The sequence below is a fragment of the Schistocerca serialis genome, chromosome 6, assembly GCF_023864345.2.
Source record: "Schistocerca serialis cubense isolate TAMUIC-IGC-003099 chromosome 6, iqSchSeri2.2, whole genome shotgun sequence".
In the NCBI taxonomy this organism is placed as follows: domain Eukaryota; kingdom Metazoa; phylum Arthropoda; class Insecta; order Orthoptera; family Acrididae; genus Schistocerca; species Schistocerca serialis.
This window is the reverse complement of record NC_064643.1, coordinates 448,144,741-448,167,488: the sequence shown is the minus strand read 5'-3', so window position 1 is coordinate 448,167,488 and position 22,748 is coordinate 448,144,741. Positions and strand designations below refer to the sequence as shown.

The window sequence follows — 22,748 nt, the reverse complement described above, 5'->3', positions numbered from 1 at the left end:
GGACATCATTGTTCTGCCTAGCACAGTGTTTATTACTCACACATCATTAGGACTGACGACAACTTATCTATGGAAATTGCCTACAAATGACTGCATTCAAATTAACAATATTATTTAAATAGTAGTGCAGCTATTAATGCTTCACCTATAAACATGGAGAAACTACATTTATTTGGTTCACCACACAGTCTAGCCATTTCTGCCTTTCCCACACCAATGTACTTAAATATGGTCAGAATTGTGCTCAACTATACAACCTTTCAGCCTGATAAATGCTAATATGATCATATGTTGTAGAACTGTAGTGTGAAGGGGAGAGGAAGATGAATAAACATTTGTTCAAATTGTAGGTACACTCATTTCTTCCATATGTCTGCAAGAGATTTGTTGTAACTTTTGGATTCTTCAGCACTGTCTGAAAATCCTCCCTTTTAATAAGCTCGGATTTAGTATGTTTATCCAATGATCGCAAATTGTAAACATTATGTAACAATATGAAAACAATATTTCATTCTTGAAGGGGGCTGAGTTGAGGGGAGTGGGGGGGGGGGGGGGGGAGAATCTGCAAGAGCATCTCTCCAAGATTATAACTCACACTACATTGCAATGGCAGCCCAGTTTGTGAATCTGGTAATTGGGATGCAAGATGCGAACTAATTTTATGTGACAATATAATGATGAGGGTGAACAACAAAACCTGAGGATAGCACAGCTTACAAGTGCAATCAGTATTTGTAAAGATTCTACAAACTATTTGTGGGCTTCCCTCTACCAGTACGACCTGATACACAGCAGTAACAAACAACATGTTGCAATCGATTCTCTGATAACATATCATGGGACACATATGCTCCATTAATAGTCAAAGGGTTAAGACATGAAATTACACTAACATTTCTATAAATTAGAATTCTGGACTTTTTAGGTACCAGAATCAGGATACTGTTTTGGAGAGTAACTCTTCTTGTATGGTTCCTTGAATTAAAACATGGGATCACATACATTTCTACATTGTTGAAAATACAGCACTGGAGGCTTTCAACAGCTCAATTATATATGTCAAAGGCTTTCAGATCATACCATTTTTCTTCAATCTTGGTGCCTTCAACCATCTTCCCAGAACTGTTCTAAACTAATATGAAATAGTTTGTGGAATACTTGTTGAGGATGGTTACTAAATATTATTAATTTTCATTATATGAAGGCTATTCAAAAAATATTTGACTATTATTTATTAAATCAGTCTTAATCAGACACAATTGTTTGACACTAATCACCTTCAGAGTGGCCCCCTTCACCTTCTACACACCACCCACAATGCTGCTGCTACTGCTGGAAAGCCTTGTTTGGTATGGTGTGCAGTGCTTCATCGAACTCTACATATCTTCTGAAGTCTGGATCCTTTCAGAGTCTCTTTTAGTTTAGGGAAAAATTCAGAAGTAACTCAGTACTATGTCAGGGGAATAGTTAGATTGACAAATCACAGCCATGTTGTGTTTTGCCAAAAAAAAAAAAAAAAAAAAGAAAAAAAAAACGCCTGTGAACCGATTGAGAATTAGGGACATGTGTGTTATCAAAGTGAAGGTAGCAACTACCCACTGCCATCAAGTCTGGCCAGTTGTGTCTCACTGCCTCATGAAGGTGATTCATAACTTCTTGTTAGTACTCCTTAGTGACATTAGTACCTTCTGGGGCATACTTACGACGGAGCGAAAAATGACGGTCAGCTCAACTTCCACATTGCTGCAGACCTGCCTCACATTTTTGGGTCTCGGTGATGATGGCTGCTTCTATTGTGGTGACTGGAACTTTGTTTCTGGTTCATGGTATTAAATCCAGGTTGCATCACTAGTGATCACTGAGTTACGAAAGCTGGGATTACTGTTCATAGTATACAGAATATCGTGTGTGACCTCCGAATGTAGTTGCTTCTGCTCAGTTGTTAGCAACTTAACACAAATTTTGCAGAGATCCTTGTGAGGTCCATATCTCCCATTAAAATGGAATGAATCGAATCAGTACTAATTTTAACCTTGTCTGCAAGTTCTCTGTTCATGATTCGTGTATCCTGCATCACTAGGGTCCTTATGTGATCAATAACCACGTCATTTGTGAATGTTTAGGGCCTACCTGAATGTGCTTCACACTTCAGCGATGAGTAGCCATCTTTGAAGCAGTTGTACTTCACCATTATCTGTGTAGTACCCATTGCTTCAGCCCCAAATACTTGCCGAATCTTGTGGCTAATTTCAACTTGAGAACTGCCAAGCTTAAAAAAAGTGGTACAGTTACATAGTTCCTCTTTTCCTTCATTTTTACCACAACACAAAACCCAACAACTACCACTTACATGTGTTCACTTGTTGACAGTTACCCAGTGCCTGGTTGTTTCTGCAGTCATGGAAAACATCAGGCATGCACAGTGTGTATGCCTAAAAACATAGAGCATGTGTGCCTCATTACTATTGTCACGAAAATAAGGTCAAATACTTTTCTGAACAGCCCTCTCACAGGGTACTGAAGTCCATCATTAATCATCCCCTTTTTTTCTCTTCATGTGACACATCTATGAATGACAAGTTAAATTTTTACATAGTCTAACACAGAAGGTTTTTGTACAGTGCACCTAACACTCACTGTCATTCACTTGCAAGGAAATTCTTCACAGACAGATTTCACGATCTAATATAACATTTCATGACAGAACAACATAGTTCAATGACGCAAAAGTACTGTTCCCCAGTAAGCAGGGCACCACACTCTGAAATGTTTTCTTTCGTTACCATGGGGAATTTCTCCACCTTCCATTTGTTCCTGTGAGCTGCAAATCTAAAATCCCAGTAGTGGAAGTGCATTTGGATTTGAAGTTGTGAAAGTGCAACTAAAAAAAATTGGACACACAGCACTGTAATTTATGGGTGGTTTATTCCTAAAACATGTATAATCTCGATGAGTCAGATACTAATCACTAACACAGCCTCAAACTGCACACACCATTATAATCACTCACTGCTAGGTTACATTAAGACAGATCTCAACAATTCTGACATTATTCCTGTGTGGTACACTTCATAATGTTCACATAGGCTTTAACTAATACTATTACTATAGTTCATGGTCTCAAGAATTCACGGACCTTCTCACAGCTATTTATACAGTTAAATTCAATTTATAGTCTCAACCTCTGACAGCAGTGTGTCACTTTATGGTTTTTAGTCAATTGCAAAAGAATGCTAGATTGAGAATAGAAAAAAAAGAGAAAATATAAAGATAACAAGCCCTGGATTTTATGAGAGTCATCATCAACAATTTATGTAAGAAAAGCTTAAACTTTTAATATTCCCTTTAAAAATCAAAATATGTGAAATCTAAGGACATCACCAGTTCAGAAAATTTTGGGCTTCAGTTAGTACATCAGGACAGAATTTTGAATTATTACAAGTGTAAAAATTAGTAGTATCTTGAAAGCCTATCTTAAAGAATTAATATCTTTTGAGTTACAGAAATTTACATGCAACAAATCACTTTCTCAGAATCAGGGACAGTCAGTCTACAGAACTGACCAGTTGCTGGTTCTGAGGTTGCAATTTTGACACACTGATTTTTTTGCACGGTAATGAAAATACATCTTCAAATCCTGATGTCTCCTGAACTAATTAACTTTAAGTAAAAAAGATTAAAAGTGTATAGCAATTTTATATAATATCCTATTATGTCAATATTAAATAAGTATTACAATCTGAATAATTGTTAATTTCAAATGTCCTCTGGCAACCAAAAAAAGAATAGCTTCACTTCTTCAGTGGGTGTATCATCTGATCTCTTTAAAATACAGACTGACACATTCCCATACCTACAGATCAAAGATACAAATTCATTATCACTATGATATATGAATGGAATGTGGTTTCTACACCTAGCTCCAAACTTTTAGCTTATATTTAATGATTATATATATTAAAACCCTTTGCTTCTCCACATGTATAATGTTAGCCAATGACAATGACACTACAGTGCAAGAAAGAACTACTCTCAGCCAAGAGCACTCATCATTGTTAACTATTTCATACATCTTATTACTACTAATTCAGCTTACTTCTCTTTCTTAACTTTATGTGTTTACCACAAGAACAGTTCCACATCACAGACAAACAAAAAGGTTTCACTGTACTTAACTGCATGAATATTTAAATTCAGTGAGGAAACTTAGCAGAATTTGGGTACAATTTCTTCAGTTGCCCTCATTATCTGTTTAGTTGTAAATCATTGCTTCACTTTTGTGGGGTTCAAAGGAAAGCAAAGCACTTTTCTGCAGCAAAAGAAATAATTTGCCGGAAAAGTTCTTGGGAATTTAGGTTATGGGTATGACACACCATTGTAAATCAAATATTAATAACCTGTTGTAGCTACTGAACTTAGCAAAGTTTGTACCTTCTGCTTTTGTAAGTTCTTATCTCGTAAAATCCCTGTAATTAGTTTACCTTCTTTGGATGTTTCTACCTAGCATGAAATTACATTATGTCTCAAGGTCACATGTATACAGGTTTCTTCTACTGATGAGATTTGTACCTCAATGTGTCTCTTACAAATAATAAAGCTGCCATTACATTCACATTGAATTCCAAAATCTGAAAAGAGGAAAACTTAATTTACGAGTAATAAGCCACTAAAATGTTAATTATATTACATATTTCATTTTTAAACATACAACATAGTCAAAAGCCCAGTCTCACCAGTAGAAGAAACTTGATCGTCTTTGTTTTTGCATGTTACCTATCTGCATGATATCACTGAACAATCAAACCATATTTATGTTCTGTTTCACCACTGCTCCATTGTTTTGTTTAATGTTGTAGAAGTCACTGTTGTAGCATGAACTATTACAATTTACAAAATGCATGAAAGGAATGAAGTTACCACCTTTCTGGGATGAAGACAGGGAGAAATTCTTCACCCTCTCTGTTAAGTTTTCATTTTCTTTAGTGAATGACAGCTTACAGTCTATTTAAAAATTGTAATGAAATTTCATTGTAGTGTGGCTTACTTCTGTATCAGCTGTAGATGCTGCAATGCTGTCAGGTGTAATAAAGGATGTCAACTTATATAGTAAACTCATATAAATGTAAAATAGTCATAGTTATTAAAATAACACTGTAATACAAGCATTTTACTGATCTCAAGATGTTTTCACTGAAACTTGTTATACATATATATTGTGAATTATCTGTGAAATATTATTCAACACAATAAAATATTTGTCATTCTGAACATCACTTTTTCTTCATGTAACAATAAGAAGGCTGGATAAATACTTTCCTTCCAAAACACAATATCATTTCTGCAACCAAATAGACCAGATAAAAGTACTGTCCCTCTTACTACGTGTATGGGAATATGATGACGTATAGTAAAAATATAGGGTGGATGACGTAACTGTTAAAAAAGTGTCAGTGTAGGATTTTGCATTAAAAGAGATGTATCAGAGCTTTACATATAAATTTCTTGATTATATTTTCGATAACACGACATAATGTCTCTAAATGAAACAATACTAACGGAAATATAAGAGTATGAAACAATATCCACTTTTTTGTGTAATGTTATATTTTTCTCGGAGACATATTCAGACTTCAAAATTTTTTCCACTGCATCAGTTGTCACAAATGATATGTGTTACAAAATAAATAATTTCATATTCACTAAAGTATACTTATTTTTCAAATTTGAAGAAATACAGGTCTTTGCATAAAAGTGGGCCATCTTGCACACACCACCATAACACCTTTTGCAACTGAGTAATGGTTGAACTATTTTGCCCGTGTTCCAGTCCTACTGTTCATTAGTTAAGCAAAATATTTTGTTTTGAAATACTACTGCAAATTCCTTTCGAGATTTTTTAATCATTTCTGGTGCTTAACAAATCATAATTTGATATCCAAACATGTATATTGGCTGAGTCCCTCCACCCCTTACTCTGTATGTGCTAAATATACTATGAAGTTGGTAACTTGCCAATTTCCAGCAAAGCCTGTCTTTTTCAGCTATATTTTGTATCTTCCAGTGTGCACCTTATAAAAATTTACATCGCAATCCAATATGCACAATTTGTACTGAGTACATATAGCTTTCTGTCTGAGACAGGAAAATGGGTCATACCTGGATCAGATTCATACTTTAATTTGATGATCAATAATACATTATAATGTGCATGGTTTCTTGACAGATTTACAAAAACATTTGAGTAACTCATGTGATAGTAGTTCTGTATATCTTCCTGGTAAATATAATATATAAACAACTGCAATACAACACAAACAGAGCACCAGTCAAATAATTCAGAGACTGGACATGTACAAATGTCCATGCCGTATTTTCAGAAACAGCACTTAGGCACATAGGCACAGAAATCAATGCCAGATATGGGGTGAGTGAAATATTTACTATTAAATTTCAAATAATGATAACTGGAACAGCAAAAACAGTGATATTAGCTGCAAAGTAAAGTCGGTGACAGAAACATATACAGTCCATTATTCCTGTTGTCGAGCATTATATTTGTAAAAACTATGTGGCTGATAGTACTGACATGGGGATTATCTGTCCAGATGTTCAAAATGTTACATATGCTGTGACAGAAGTCACTGAATTCTTAATATTTTTAATGCTCAATCACACTTAATGTTCCTGAGTAAAAACAAATTCAATAAGTCTACATACAGGGTTTTGTGGGCATTATCAATGATAAACAATTTGAAAGAATTTATTGGGCTCATATGCATCTTAATAAACACAAAATTTCAATTAAAATTGGAAGGATATCATGTTCCTGTTATAGTTTCTTTCTTTATTAAGTGCTGTTGCAATTTCAAAATTTGCTTCTTTCTTTATTAAGTACTGTTGCAATTTCAAAATTTATATCATACACAAGCATAATCAGTTCATTCCACTGGTATTAACTCATATTATAATTGGAAGCTTCTGTAATGTCAGTGACTTCATATCATTTACATCAATTTATGGTGTGCAGTGGTACAAACTGATTGTGTTTGCAAATGAGATAAATATTTCAGTTGTAACAGAACATGTTAAAAAAAAGCAAAGGTCATAATGTGAACATATCATTGAAATAATATGTACATGCTGTGGATTATTTCCTCAGGAAATTGATCAATTAAATTTCTTGTACCAAATTGTCTCAAATGTGCAATATAAATTGTATCAAATGTGATAAATCAATTACGAGCAGAAGGAAACTGAAAACCTACTGCTCAAAATTTTACTTGTTGTTATTAAATGCAATAAAATTAAATAAATTTGTTGTAGACTGTCAACAGCACTAAACGTGTTGGAATATCGTGGCAGTAATGTAAGTGGCAGCAGTACTTCACGTGCTGGCCATCCAAGGGCATTCAGTTCTGCATTATATGACAATCCTACAACTCTCCTTGGAGGCAAGACCAATGGGCACCTGCCACAAAATATTAACAACTTAAAAGCAAGTGCGTCCGTTAGTCACGAGCATTCTGATTCGGGACTCAGTGCAGAATCCCAGGATTATAGTTTATATAGCACAGCAAGGTGAGAAATGTACTCAACAGATACAAATGTATAATATAAATTGTATTAAATGAGGTAAATCACTTATAAGAAAAGAAAATTGAGAGCCTTTTTCTAAGTCTACAAATTTGTCTCCAAAGGCACCGCACTGACCTTCATTTCAATGTAATCACACATCTAATTTCAATTACTTACCCTGATTTTTATTTACCATAGAACTCATATTTTGGACTCGCTACTCAAATGATGCACTGATGGGCCAAAACATTATGACTACTGCCTACTGCTATGTTAAATGCCTCCTTGTGGTGTTGCACATGACACTGTAAGGAAAGAATGCAAGTGGAAGAGAGATGAGTGGGCAGTCATTATAGTGAAGATACGGGCTGCAAATACAGAAATCCTGTGATATAAGTGGTTTTGACAAAGGGCACATTGTTGTGGTCCTGCTGTTGGAAACAAGAATGTCTGAAACTGTGAAGCTGCTCGACTATTTGGTTACTGCTGTCGTGGGCACCTTAGGAAAGCAGGTGGAATAATGTGTAGGCCATACAGTACTGGACGTCCACGTCTCTTCACAAAATGTAGGGGTCAGAGGATCCCCCCCCCCCCCTTGTGTAATCCAGGATAGGCAGCAGTCTTTGGTGAATCTGAAGTCAGAGTATAATGCTAGTGCAGGCAAAAGTGTTTCAGAACATACCATTCAAAAGCTATCGTTGAACATAGGGCTCCACATCATACGACCCCACATTTTCCTGTGTTGACCCAACAACATCATCAGTTACAACTGCAGAGGGCACAGTATCACTGACGTTTCACAGTGGGTCAATAGAAATGTTCACCTGTCAAATGAATCACATTTTATACCAGGTCAGTGGCTGGGTTCTTACATACTGTCATCCAGATGAATGGTTGCTTCAAACCATCACGGCATCACAGATGCTGGCCAGTGAGAGCAGAATAATGCTATGGGGTGCACTGAATTGGTCGCCTATGGGACCTATGGTAGTACTTGAAGACACCATGACAACAGGGTAGCTCTCCATGATGCAAGGCCAGAATTCCACTGCAGTGGTTTGAGGAGCACTCTCACATTGGTGTTTTACCCAGCAAATGCCCCTGAGCTGTACCCACTGGAACACATATTTGGTGCCAGTTGTGTGCCCACAGACCATTGTCCCATAATTTGCAGGAATTTAGCGACCTGTGAGAAGACATCTGGTGCCACGTAGTTATGGAAACCTATAAAAGACTTGTGGAATCCATGCCAAGCTGAATCGCTGTTGTACTGTGTTTGAAAAGTGGATTAACTTACTGTTAAACAGGTGGTCATAATGTTTTGGCTCATCGGTGTAGGCAAGCCTCACAGATGCTCATGGTGAAGTTCACCAGCTGCTGGATAATTTTCATGTGATTAATATCCAATATCACTGATATAATAATATCAGACATTGCAAGAGTGTGCAACTATCTTTATTTTCTCTCTCATTCATTTATTTATATAATCAGACACAACTTACGTTGTATAAATATTCCAGTATTTACTATCCATCCCCTACAAAGACTGTTCTACATCTACATCTTACAGCCATCCTTTCACTGCTTTGTCTCAATTGCACACTGCAGTTTTACGTAAGTACAACTGATAGATCAGTGTCGAGCTTAATATGATTTGCAGACATGGCTTTGTGACTGTGTAATTCAATACCTTCTTTGATCGGCTGCAACATGTCTTGAGGAATTTATGCCCTAGAAGTGAGTCAGATCAATTTTGAGCATACCTTTCCTACAATGAAAATTATGTAGGAATATGTCACCAACCAACTCATACAAAACAAGTAAGAAACATATTTCACTGCTTATCACAATAACATAAACAGCAACAATAGTTTCCACACTAACAATGTATGGCACCTGTTCTACGCGTTGTTTGTAGAAGCACTTCTGGGTGTCGATACCCACAGGCCATATAAAGGTTGTGGATGGACAATGAATTTTCACTTGTCTATGATAATAAAAAACAGCAGAATATGCTGGACCATAATGAGTACTAGACTCCCTTCTGAACTCATTTCACAATAGTGTATAACATGGAGAATGACACAGTGAATGAATTTTGTGAATGAATTTTCAAAACTATTCTTTCAGTATATGTGGTTGCCATTTATCACTGGTAATAAAACTATCATACATATACAAGAAGTATGTATGTTCATTAAATGCTATAACTAAGCATAGCAGTCTCACAATGAAATGGAATCAACTGCATCCTTTTTCTGTAAATTGTAGCCATTTCCTTTGAAAATCACACAAGATCCAGTACCTCAACCCTTTCAGACTTGAATTTTTTCTGGAAGAAAGAAAACTTTCCTTTGTGTGGTAAAGCTCTTCGGTGATTTTTTAATGATTTTAAGTCCAAGGTTTATACAAAAATATGTACCCGTTTTCAAAACATACTTTGTACACTTGGCTTCATTTTATGGAATAAAATAATTAATTACAAAAAAATCCTCTAATGTAATGAATAGTAACAATGATTACTCAATAATTATCATGCAAAATAACAACAACAGTATTGAATTACATCATAGAATACAGCAAACCAACCACATCTGTGTCTTCAGGTGGTCATGAGCTGCAGGGCAGTACTGCACAGTTGGCAGCACTCAGGCATGATGAAAAGGCAGAACATTCACAAATGTGTACCTGAGGTTTCCATTGGGAAAAAATCCTTTTTTTTAGAGAAGACATACTAAAAGTTAACATACACAATTCCAGCCAGGGAGTATGATGGGGTTAAAAGTTAATGTTTTTTCTTTTCTTTCCTGAAGTTTTATGATGAATGTTCTGTCTTAACACTTCTGTGTTCAGCTCGGTCACCAGTCAAAAGATGTGAGACTTCTAGGTTCACCAAGTTGTTCCATCTTTATGTATTTGAAGCACAGTTTGCATCGGTTATGGCCAAATGTGATCCAAGTGAACCCATTAGACTTGTTATATTTCATGTCAGTTGTGTTCCCCGTTTATGCATATACAAGTGTGCATGTTCATTAAATACCGCAACTAAGCTTATCACTCTCGCAATAATATGGAACCAAATGCATCCTATTTCTACAAATTGTAGCCATAAATATTCTATAAATAGTTTTACCACAGTGTACATTTTTTGTTATAATAAAAATTGCAAATGTGAAAATTAGTCTTCAATTGCAGAAAATTCAAATACCCTAATTGATATTTTTTTAAATTACAATATTACTATATGCAGTAAGCATTATGTTTGAAGTTTTATTCTTATGGTTGTTGTAGAAATAAATGCTTTAAAAACAAAAGCCTATAAACCTCACCTAATAGTCACAACTTAATTAATTAATAATTCAATTTTTGTTAAAAAATAATGTTAATGACAAATATATATAATTCATGAATAAGCTGTTTGATTTGTGTACAACTAGAGCTCCACTATTCACGAATTCAGTATTCAAAATTGTTAAAGCCATTAGAAGTGTATACTATATTATTCTATAAACAATCCTGAATATTTAATCACTTTCAGGTTTGACACGATAGTTATATATGAATTATTTTGTCGTATGAACACTGTCTTGGTTTCGCTACTTTTATATGTTTGTTTGCTATTCCTGTTATTATGACAGATCCAATTTCCACAGATCAAATGATGGGCCAAAGTACGCACAAACAACAAAGCTGTCAACTGTATCTGTGCAGCCTCCTCTGCCTTCCTTAGTGAGTAAAGGTGGTGGCCGGGATTACAGTCAACAACAACAACAACAACAACAAGCTAACACTCGGCCTTTTCACCAACCTACCTCCCACTCTTCACAAAGGCAATGGGAAGATGGTTCTTCAGGGTTATATCGCTCCTCAGCTTCTAATGTAAATAATAACTGGAGCCAGCAGCACGGGGGTAGTGGAGGCCGCAGACGTGGGCCTCTCTACTACCAGCAATCATCAGGAATCCTCAGGGACTCAAACAAGTTCAATGTGAGTATAGAGTTTGAGATTATAGTGTGACACCATACCATGCATGTCCCGTTCTGCTGGCTTGAAGCTGCTTGCAGTCTACAAGCTCCCACCATTTCAGTAGCAACTATTTAACAGGAAAAGTTAGATGTAGCTGTACTCCTGATAGTATTTTTCATTTAAAACTGTTTTACTGAATAACATTTCAAAGATGAGGGAAATGGGTAGTTTTTTAAAATTAAAAATTTAGTTGCACCCATGAGCAGTAAATAAATGAGATGCCACACACTATAGATGTTTGGAGAATTGTGATTTGGAAAACAACACCATGAACCACTGAATCCAGATTTTTTTAAATGAGGTTATTTGCCTTCAGTATTAAACAAATTTTTAGTGACAGAGAAAGGAAATATTATATAGAGATGGCAGAGCATTCACTTGTTCACATTCATCTCTAACTCAGAACTTTATCTTGACTGAGGTCTTTTCAGTGTTCACACTGCCTTTCAACATAACCTCTCCATCACTACATCCTAACATTTATCATATGTGCCTGTTGTCTGACAGCTCTCCAAATTTTAGTATGTACAGTCACTTGGTAAATCTTTTGCACTTGGAGGGGGTGAGGGAGAGGAGGTGGAAAGGAGAGGAGGGGGGGGGGGGGGGGGGGGGGAAGAAACGGTGTAGCACCTCATCTCTTTTTTCACCTCTGCCAATCTGTTCCAAAATATTTGTGGTTTTTTTATGATTTTCTCTGAATCACTTTTGTAGGCTGGATTTTTACTACCCATTTCCACTCAAACAACTTTATCTCTTAGAGTTGCTTGCTGCTTTATACTTCTTTATTTTTCTTACTTTTGGCTTTGCATTTGCTTATAGTTTGATGGTTATTATCAGGTGTTGAGTCTTTTCTGCTTAGCTTTTTATCTGAAAATTTGTAGAGTTGTGACAGTTGTTTCTTAGCACTAAAGATTGCAGATACTGAAGTGACTTGAGTGACAAAATGACAGTGACATTACTTGAGACTGAAATTACACACAAAAAAAGTACAGACATTGAGCCACAGAATGGCATACTGAAATGACTAATAGTGAAGAAAAACATATGATGTGTGTTCATCATAAGGAGAAGGAAGAAATGGACAGTGATTGAGGAAACGTCTAGAATGGAGCAGGGTGAGAATGGTGTATTGTTGTGCAGACAGGAGATTTGGACGCAAGACGTTGTCGAGGCCAGGACGAACCGGGACTAACAGCCAACTTGCTCCACCAGAGGTCTCGCTCAGCCAGCTTAGAGCTTATACTCTCGCCTCTCATCCAAAGCACATACAGTGAGTATCAGCTTGCCTGCACCTTCTGCACAACGGGTGCAGTGGTTTTCAACCTCTGCTGCCGGTAATCCAGATTCTCTGCGTGCTATTTTCTGTAATAACTAGGACATAATCAAAAAGATGAGAATAAAAATGAAATCATGAGATTCATGATCTCTGATAAGAGAGCATAAAAAAGTGCCATGTGTATTAAGTAAAAATTGATCTGCTGCTGGCAAAAAAAATCTTGGTTTATCTTTATTAGTATGAAATTTTGCTTGTGCATGTTCTTTGTCTCCATACCAAGCATAGAAGTTAATAGCTAATAGAGGTTGAAAATCATTGCATGCCTTGGAGTTGCAGTAGCTTTAGAGCAACAAGTAGAAAATTATATGCAAGTAGTATAGAATAATTTTTAGCTAGTCTCACATACTACATGGACTGCTTTTATTCTTGTATTTTTCAGACAATATGCTTTTTAATAGATATGGCTTATTCTATTTCTGCATTAATGGTGCACTAGCTTTTACAAGGCACTAGAAACAACTGATAGAACTTCCCAGTATGACATTGAAATTATATTTATTTAACATTGTGCAGTATATTGACTATAGTTATATAGATGCTTCCTGTAGATTGGGATCAATCCCCATTTGCAAAATATAATTATATTTCTGTGTTATCTGAGAAAGAGAAATGAACTAAATTAAAGAAATGTGGAAAACAAATGTGTGTTAACTGGTGAAGAAGAAGATAAATGACTTCATATAAGTTGACGATACATGGAGTGCCACAGGACAGAAGAACTCGTCAAATTGTTGTCGGCATTCATGAAAGATCTGACATTACCATTCTTGAAAGATTTGATATTACTGCAAGTGCCAGTGCCTTAAGACATTTGCAGATGTTGTTGAAACTTCCAGAAAAAAAGGTTTAAAAATGTATAATGAAAAATGGCAATCACACAAAAGTGAAAGAAATGTAAGTGGAATCCAGGAATTATAAGAAAGGTGCTACTTAGCAAGAGGTAATCTCCCAATCTGAAGGCTACTCACCATTACAAAAGGCCAGAAGACAGGTGACATGCCTGTACATGCTAACAAATGACCTTGGTATTTTGGTAGTAAGATGTATTCCATCATCTGTTATGATAGTTCTCTATTTGGAGTCATAATACTGCTAAATACAGAAACAAAATGCTGGACAAAGAAACATTCCTTTCCCATTGGGTCTTGTTATTATTTTACTTTTTGAGACTGATACAAAATCTGACATGACGACAACAGTACTGAAAATGAATTTGCATGCTCTTCATCATAGAAAATTGAAAAAGCTATCCTAATTTGACATCAAACACGAAAAGTTTAAGATAATATTGTATGCATATTATGGAGGTGAGATGGGAAAGCACAGCTGCTGATCACAGCTTGTTATTTTAAACAGGCACAAGGAAAATGATAAAATGAAGAGGACTAGTAGAAAATAGCACTGAACTGAGCACATGATAGAGAATTTTCCTTACTTCACATACCTCGTGTCACATATGCCACTAAATTTGAATAGGATTCATAGCCCTCATAACAGATCTATCTACCAGATGAAAAGAGAAGATTCTGATGATCTATTCCAGACAGCAGCTTTATTACTGCAAGCAGGAGGCTACTATATACAGTCTAAATTATTTAGCACAAGCAATTGCAATGGAAACATTGAAAGAAATTCTGTACTAATAAAATACATGAAGAAATTAAGAGTAAAAATAGTCTCATGTGTATACCAGCAATAAATTAAATTATAAAATTAAACAATGAAAAACTCCAGGATGGAAGAATGACAGTGTTATGAAAAGGATAGATAACTATTAGCCATATATGGGAGATGTTGAGCCGCAGACAGGCACACCAAAAAGATTACAAAAACATGTAAGCTTTTAGCCAAAGGACTTCTGAAATAGAGAATACACACACAAACACATATTCATGCAAACACAACTCACACAAACTTGGACATTGTCTGTGGCTGGTGGAGCCATACTGCGAGCAACTGTGCATGATGGGAGATGCAATCTGGGTGGTAGGGATAAGGAGGAGGCTGAGGTGGGGAGGAGGAGGGAGAATGGGGTGTGGTTGGGGAACAGTAAAGTGTTGTTTGTGGGAGCATACAAGGAAAAGGTGGAGAGAGGGTAGGGCATCTAAGTGCAGTCAGGAGGTTAGAGGAGGGTAGGGGGGAGTAGGAACAGGGAAGGGGATGGCGGGTGAAGAACAGTGACTAACAAAGGTTGAGGCCAAGAGTGTTACGGGAATGTAGGATATGTTGCAGAGAGAGTTCCCACCTGCGCATTTCAGAAAAGCTGGTGCTGGAAGGAAGGATCAAGATGCCACAGGTGAAGCAGTCACTGAAATGAAAAACATGTTAAGTAACTGGGTGGTCTAGCTGTCTTCGCCACAGTTTGTCGGAAGCCATTCATGCGGTCAGACAACTTGCTGGTTGTCATGCTCACTTAGAACAAAACACATTTATTGCAACTTAGCTTGTAGATCACATCACTGGTTTCACAGGTAGACCTCCCTTTGATGGGATAGATGATGCTTGTGACTGGACTGTAGTAGATGGTGGTGGGAGGATGTATGGGGCACGTCTTGCATCTAGATCTATTACAGGGATATGAGCCATGAGGCAAGGGGTTGGGAGCAGGGGTTATCTAGAGATAGACAAGGATGTTGTGTAGGTTCAGTGGGTGATGGAATACCACTGTAGGAAGGGTGGTAAGGATAGTGGGTGGGGCATTCCTCACTTTAGGGCATGGTGAGAGGTAATCAAAACCCTAGCAGAGAATGTGATTCAGTTGCTCCAGTTTTGGGTGGTATTGCACAATGAGAGGAATGCTCCTTTGTGGCTGGCTCCCTCATTCCTGTAACCCTCCTGACCTCAACCTTCATTAGTAAATGTCCTTCACCCACCATCTCCTTCTCTGTTTCCATTCCACAGCCTTCTATTCAACAAGCACACCAAAAGTCTTTTTACTTCTCTCCTTTTCTGCCCCCTTCCCTGTCCCCTTCTCTGTCCTGCCCTCCATATAACCTTCTGACTGCACCTAGCTGCCCTACCTTCTCTCCACCTCATCCCTGTGTGCTCCCATAAACACCAGTTTACTGTCTCATACTCGTATCCTGCTCTCCTCCCTCTCCCTACCTCAGCCTCCTCCTCACCCTGACTAACCAGATTGCTTCTCGCATCATGCACAGTTGTTGACAGTGTGGCCTTAGCAGCCAGAGGCAGTGGTTACGTGTGTGTGTGAGCTGTGTTTGCATGAATATGTTTGTGTATGTTGCCTATTTCAGAAGAAGACCTTTTTGCCAAAAGCTTACATATAAATTATAGAGTGCAGCAATCAGTCGTCCATTTTTACATTTTATTACGCAAATCCAGATTTCGGTTAGTAGCTAGCCATTCTCAATGCACTATATTCTTCTCTCAATGTGTGCAAGTCCCTGTTGTTTGGGCGTCAGTCACAGTTCTTTGAAATTTCAAAGAACTGTCACTGACTCCCATACAACAGGGACTTGCATGCATTGAGAATAGAAAACAGTGCATTGAGAATGGCTGGCTACTAGCCAAAATCTGGATTTGTGTAATAAAATGTAAAAATGGACGACTGATTGCTGCACTCTATAATTTATAAGTCACATAACAGTCGCTGAGTGCACCCACTTTCCGAATGGAAGGTAACCAGAAAAAGCTTACATGTTTAGTAGTCTTTGTTGTTCCTGTCTTCAACTCATCTCTGTTATATGGTGAATAGAAATCTATCATTTTCATAATATTGTCAAATTATAAAATTGACATGTCTGTGCTTTGTCCTACACAGAACATATTTTTTTTTTTTTTTTTTTTCAGTGGAATTTTAGAGTAACACACTTATTAGTATGTTATGCAAACTGGAACTTGGAAAACCAGAAGTTGTGTAAGGAAACAAACATAAACATCACCTGATATTTATTATTTTATATTGTGGCACGTTTGTGCATGATACAGGGAGGGGCGGGGGGAAGAAAATTTTAGTTTTCCACAAATTAAGTCATGCATTTCTTCTTTGTGATACAAAAATTTTAAAAATCAGGTAAGGAATGCAGATGTTAAGTGCTCTTATTTTGAAGAGGGGAATTCAAATTGCCACGTAGCCAACCTGATTCATGCTTCTCATGGTTTCCCCAAGTCACTGCCACTGAGATGGTGACATTTCTTCTGTCTGCCTCTGTCTGTCTCTAACGACCCTGTTGTTCACTGTACAGGGTGTCCCAGTACGAATTTTGCTGCTAAGGGGTATGACAGGAATGCTCATTTGAAGCAAAAAACTCCATATGGACATATGCCCTTTTCTGAATGCTTCCAAGACAGAACACCTTTAATGTACATTGTTGATACGTCCAGTCATTTTACAAGAACAATTGGAAACAGGACATGTATTCATATGATGTTTTTTGCTTCAAATGATTGTTCCTCTCATATCCCTGAATATTGGTCATTCTTCATGGGACACCATGTATGTTGAACCTTAACCATAATTCCAAAACTGGAAGCAAACAATGGATAAGAAATACTTTTATGATAAAGGAGAAATGTTGGTTTGTAGCAATGATTAAAATCAATCAGATTTGAAGGTATACATTTACATGTTCCTTTCAAATCAAATAATGTTAATTTGCTCAGAGACTCGAAAAAAATCTTACAACAATATGCAAATTGGTGTGAATACATTTATGTATCTAGTTACTTTGCATACATAGAATCATAAAAAACTGTAGATAAAATATGAGAGTTTTATAGATATTGAAACTCACAAAGAATTGAAATAATGTAATGTTATGGCATGTAGGACTTCTTTATATCTTTTAAATTTGAATGTACTCGTAACTCTAATTTGGGATGATACCTGATAAACAGCCAACCCAATAAAAAACAGTATTTTTTGAAACATTCCAGAATATTTAAAGATTCATGGAAACATTTTCAAAACTATATACCAGTAATGAAACTTGAGTAGAATCTCTGTCTGATGTTCCATCACTGCTGTAGGGAATCGGCAATCTTGCACTGCATTTTAAATTTTAGTAAATGAAAAGCCATATGAACTAATGTTGAGAAGTGGAATATTGTACAGGCTTACTATTTGTGTAAGGCAGTTCACTGCCAGAAAATAGTGAGGGACTAGAATTTTAAACAGAATGATGCCTACAAATGGATTTTATGGCCCAAAATATATTTCTAACGATTGCTTTACAGAAGAGTACTGTAGGTTGTACATAGTTCAGTGTCTAGTGTATGACAGTGTCTTCCTTGATAAATTGTCTTTTACTTCTTCATCTGCAAGCCATCATACAATGACTGACACAGGTTTCACGATGTACCAGAAATATTACCTCCACCACCTACCCCACCCACTCATCCCTTCTACTCATCACACAAATGGTATGGGAGAGGAAAACATGTTGGTATCCATGCCCAAATTTTAGTGCCAGAGGCATTACATAAGATGTATGTAGAAGAAAGTGATATGTTCTTGACACTGTTTGGAAGATTACTCAGAATTTTGTGAGTAAGGCTTTCCAGAACACACATAGTCTCTCACGTAACTATCTTGCATTCACTACAGGGACCTGCATATAATATGCAGCTCTTCTTTGGATCTTTTCTCTCTATTATATTAAAACTTGGTAAAGCTTTCAGATTGACAAACAGTGCTAAAGAAGTGATTGAACAAGAGCTTCGTTGATGACCTCTTTGTCCATGATTTTCAGTGCTTCATGATTCTTAAAAACAAATTTGAGTCTGAAACCCATCTTCCCCACGGCTACATTAGTGTGGTTGTTGCACTTCAGTTTTCTCCAGAGGGATATTCCTAGGTACGTGAAAGATGTGATTGATTCCGAGACTGATCACAAATTCTGTAGCTGGACAATATCAGATTTTTTGTCTGTTACTGAAAATTACATTATGTTTATTTGTACAGTCAGCTGCTAATCTTTGCCTCAGATAGTTTCTTCCCTAACTTGAGATATGCCAGATGCTGCCTTCACTTCTGATGACGTCTCCCATTAAGAACAAATTACAGGGTTTTGTGTGCTAGGAATTCTTCTATCCAATTTTATACATGTTCACTTATTCGTAAGCACACACTGTGTTTACCAAGTGACAGTGTGGGAATGGAAGATAAGAAAAATGTATCAATGTGAGCTATGCTATCTACTACCACCTAGATCTAAAGGCCGATGAAGCTCAGTTTCACACAGGTAGCTCTTAGAAAATGTTGATTCCTACATAGATGTCATTGGGCCTCCAAAAAAGAAGTACATGAGTGCAATATATGTTACACATTTCTACAAGGTAGTCTATAGTTCTGCACATCCGTTATGTGACCTTACAGAAGAACTTACACTTTACTCCAGTTAAGTCAGGTTGAATGTTGCAACTGCATCATGATTTTCTTCAGTGAAGCTGTTTCAGAGAATACCTTCATTTTGACATGTTAATATGCATTCTCTGACACTCCGTTGATCCTCTTTTTTTTTTTCCCACACATCTGTATCCATTTCACATACATCATAAGTTCAAAAATTATATCATTTGAAATGATTGCCAGGTCCTTTGGAAAATGCTTGCATCAAATACAAATATAAAACATTATTAAAGTGTAGACACATCACCTTTTTGAAGCAAGGAACCTTAGGGTTCTAACATCTCAGTCAAATTTGCTGTGGATTTTTTTTTTTTTTTTTTTTTTTTTTTTTTTTTTTTTTTTTTTTTTTTTGCACTCACCACATGCCTATCACATGACTACAGGCAGAAAAGACTAAATAATTACAGCATATTGTTACAGATGTTGTCAGATAACATCAAGAACTATACCTGATAACTGTTTAGCAAATCAAAAATTCTGATACATAGCAGTGTGATGGGGTACTTTATGGCCACAAACTGTATGCATGACATGATTAATAAATGCAAAATCCAAAATACATACAAGCAGAGTAATTAAACAGTAATAACATTCACAAACAAGTCATATAAAGTAACATATGAAAATTTAAGTCAGGATCAAAGTTTGAACCTGGATTTCCTACTTCTAATGAGCTTTAGGATTAACCGTAAGTTGGCTAAGGTTCATTTCGTAACGTATACCAACTCTCGTCCTGTGCTAACATATAGGACCTCCACCATTGTCCTTGCAGTGATGCTATTTCCACAATGGTAGAATCTCTGTACATAAGAGTTCAGAAACTTAGATGGATCATCAAACATTTGGTTCAGTACTTTGGAGGTATTCTTGAACTGCCTAACAGGAAATCCAAATTCATCACTGCCGTAAGATGTTCTGCTTATTGGCAGGTTCCTGACACCATTGCTATCTCTCTCTGATCCTTTTCCACGTCATCTGATTCATAGTCTGGTATCTCCCTCTTTTCACTTCAATCTGGCTTTTTTGTTCTTATCCTCTCTATTTTCATATGTATTTCAGTAGCTGTTGTTAGAATCCTTTTACTTGCCTTATATGTCTCACTCAGTCTGCTTTCCTTTCCTTGATCAGCTGTATGAGGGTTCTTTGCTCCTTTACCCTTTCCAATACTTCACTGTTCTTCACTTTATCCATCCATTTTATTTTCTCCATTCTCTTTCAAACCCACATTTCAAAAGCTACAATTTTCTCTCTTTTCTCTTCTTGTATATCCAGTTTCACAACTGCACAGAAACACCTCCACACAAAGCATTTCACTCATTTTTCCTTAACCCCAACCGAAATCTGCTGCATAATAATCATTTATTTTTCTGGAAAACTTGCTTTGGCATTGTAATTCTGGATCTTGTTTCTACTTCACTCATCCATTTATCAGTTATCATACTCTATAAATGTCTGCATTGTGCAGCCTTTCAACTTCTTTTGTTTTCACTTTCTTATATTCTGTGTCATATACTCTCATGACCTTAGGTTTCTTTGTGCTGATTTTTATTCCATACTCTTGTAATTATTCATCTCAGGAGAGTGTTCTATTGAGAGATATTGTTTTATCTCCAAGAAACACTATTTCATCAGGACATCTGTTGCATTTGATCTTCTGTCCTCCTATGCTTAGTCCTTCTCTACTTCTAGCATCTTCACTATCACATCTTCAGTACACGTAACAAGCAGCATTGGTGAAAGACAACAACCCTGTCTTAATCCTCTTCTAATTTCAAACCTGTCTGTCATACTATTTCATGGTTGCTTTCTGCCTTTGTACAATCCCTTAATTAGTCTCCTGTACTTCCAGTTCACCTTCTTCAATTTTAGAATTTCCATCATCTTATCCCATTTCATTTGGTCAAAGATCTTTCCCAGGTGTATGAAGAAACTCCATTTTCCTCTTTCTATACATCTTTCATCAATTATTCTAATGAGTCCTACAGCTCCTCTTAAACCTCCCCCTTTTCGAAACCAAATTGCTCTTCCCCTTCCTTCTCTGACATTATGCACATCACAATGTTATGAAAAAAATAGGTTGCTACACACCGTAAAGATGACATGCTGAGTTGCAGACAGGTACGACGAAAAGACTGTTACATGTAAGCTTTTGGCCCATCTATTCTTCAGAAAAGATAGATGCATACACATTCAAAAGTCAGGGGTGTGCACTGGCAGAGGTCAGTGCACAATGAGGGTGATGGGAGGTGAATTGTGAAAAGGGGACAGCAGGGGGGAGCAGGAACAATTGGATGTATGGAGAATGTGGGGCAGTATGTTACTGTAGGTTGAGGCCAGGATGATTTTGAGAGCGGAAAATTTGTTGTGAGGATAATTATTACCCGTGCAGTTCAGAAAAGCTGGTGGTGGAGAGGAGGATCCAGATCACCCAAATGTTTTTGGGGTCTGGAACCATCACTGTCTTGACAAGGTCTTCTGGCCATGAACTACTTTCATATGTAACACTGTATCCAGTAACAATAATGATTATGATAACAATGATGCATACATTCTAAAACTAACACCAGCTCAAATCTTCAGACTCAATTGTTGGTATTTTATGAGGGGTACACAGATGTCATGAAAAGTGTTAAATTATTCAGTACCCAATATCAAGAGAGAAATGAATATATAACTCAGGGTATTACAAAATAATAAAATGAAGACATCATTCATTCATTCATCCCCCCCCCCCCCCCCCCCCCCGACCTCTTTCCACCTTATCATCCTCCTCCTTCACAATTCCTATAAATTTTGATCTGTCAGTTTTGCATCATAGTCTGTACTGATGAAGTAGTTAAAGGGTGAATGGCTGGATGTCAGAGTGAAACAGGCATAACATTTTGGTAAGTGACAACATTGCCATCATCAGGTATCTCTGAGGAGTGGACTGCGTAGATGTCAGCACGACACTTTTATATCCCCCCCCCCCCATCTTGCCCTTCTGCTGTGTCTGCCATCCATGCCCATCAGCTCCTCCTCCACTCTGCTCACAAACAAGCTGCTCTATCTTTGAGTCTTGCCCAGGCACCTTTCACATATAAACGGCAGCAATAGAAGTGCCAGGACCTGGAATTATATTGATTGATAAGTCCATGATGAGTTAAGAATCTCAACTTTCTTGGCAGAGAAATTATAAGAAAAGAACAAGTTAATAATTTAGGACTGATGGTAACAACTCAACAAATAGTGGAAGCATTAAGTCATTGACAGGCACAAAAAAGAATGAAAACTGCTCGAGTTTTTACCTTCACTCCAAAATTATTTACATTCTGCCAGAACATTCCATAACATAATTATATGAACATATTGAGCTACATTTTCTTCAGTGTAATTTATTCCTCCAGAATTAATTTCAGATTCAAGCTCAACTTCAGATGATGACATATCAGGGTGAACCTT

The 22,748-nt window shown here is 36.8% G+C and overlaps 1 protein-coding gene across 1 annotated transcript in view; it reads left to right on the top strand.

Annotated features, from left to right (window-relative positions):
• The window catches only part of LOC126484914 (band 4.1-like protein 4), a 583,005-nt gene that overhangs the window by 555,826 nt on the left and 4,431 nt on the right, over window positions 1-22,748 (top strand). The window contains exons 18-19 of the mRNA XM_050108514.1: window positions 7,324-7,578; window positions 11,229-11,562. Coding sequence (XP_049964471.1) covers window positions 7,324-7,578; window positions 11,229-11,562 — 589 coding nt within the window. The remainder of the gene's footprint in view (window positions 1-7,323; window positions 7,579-11,228; window positions 11,563-22,748) is intronic.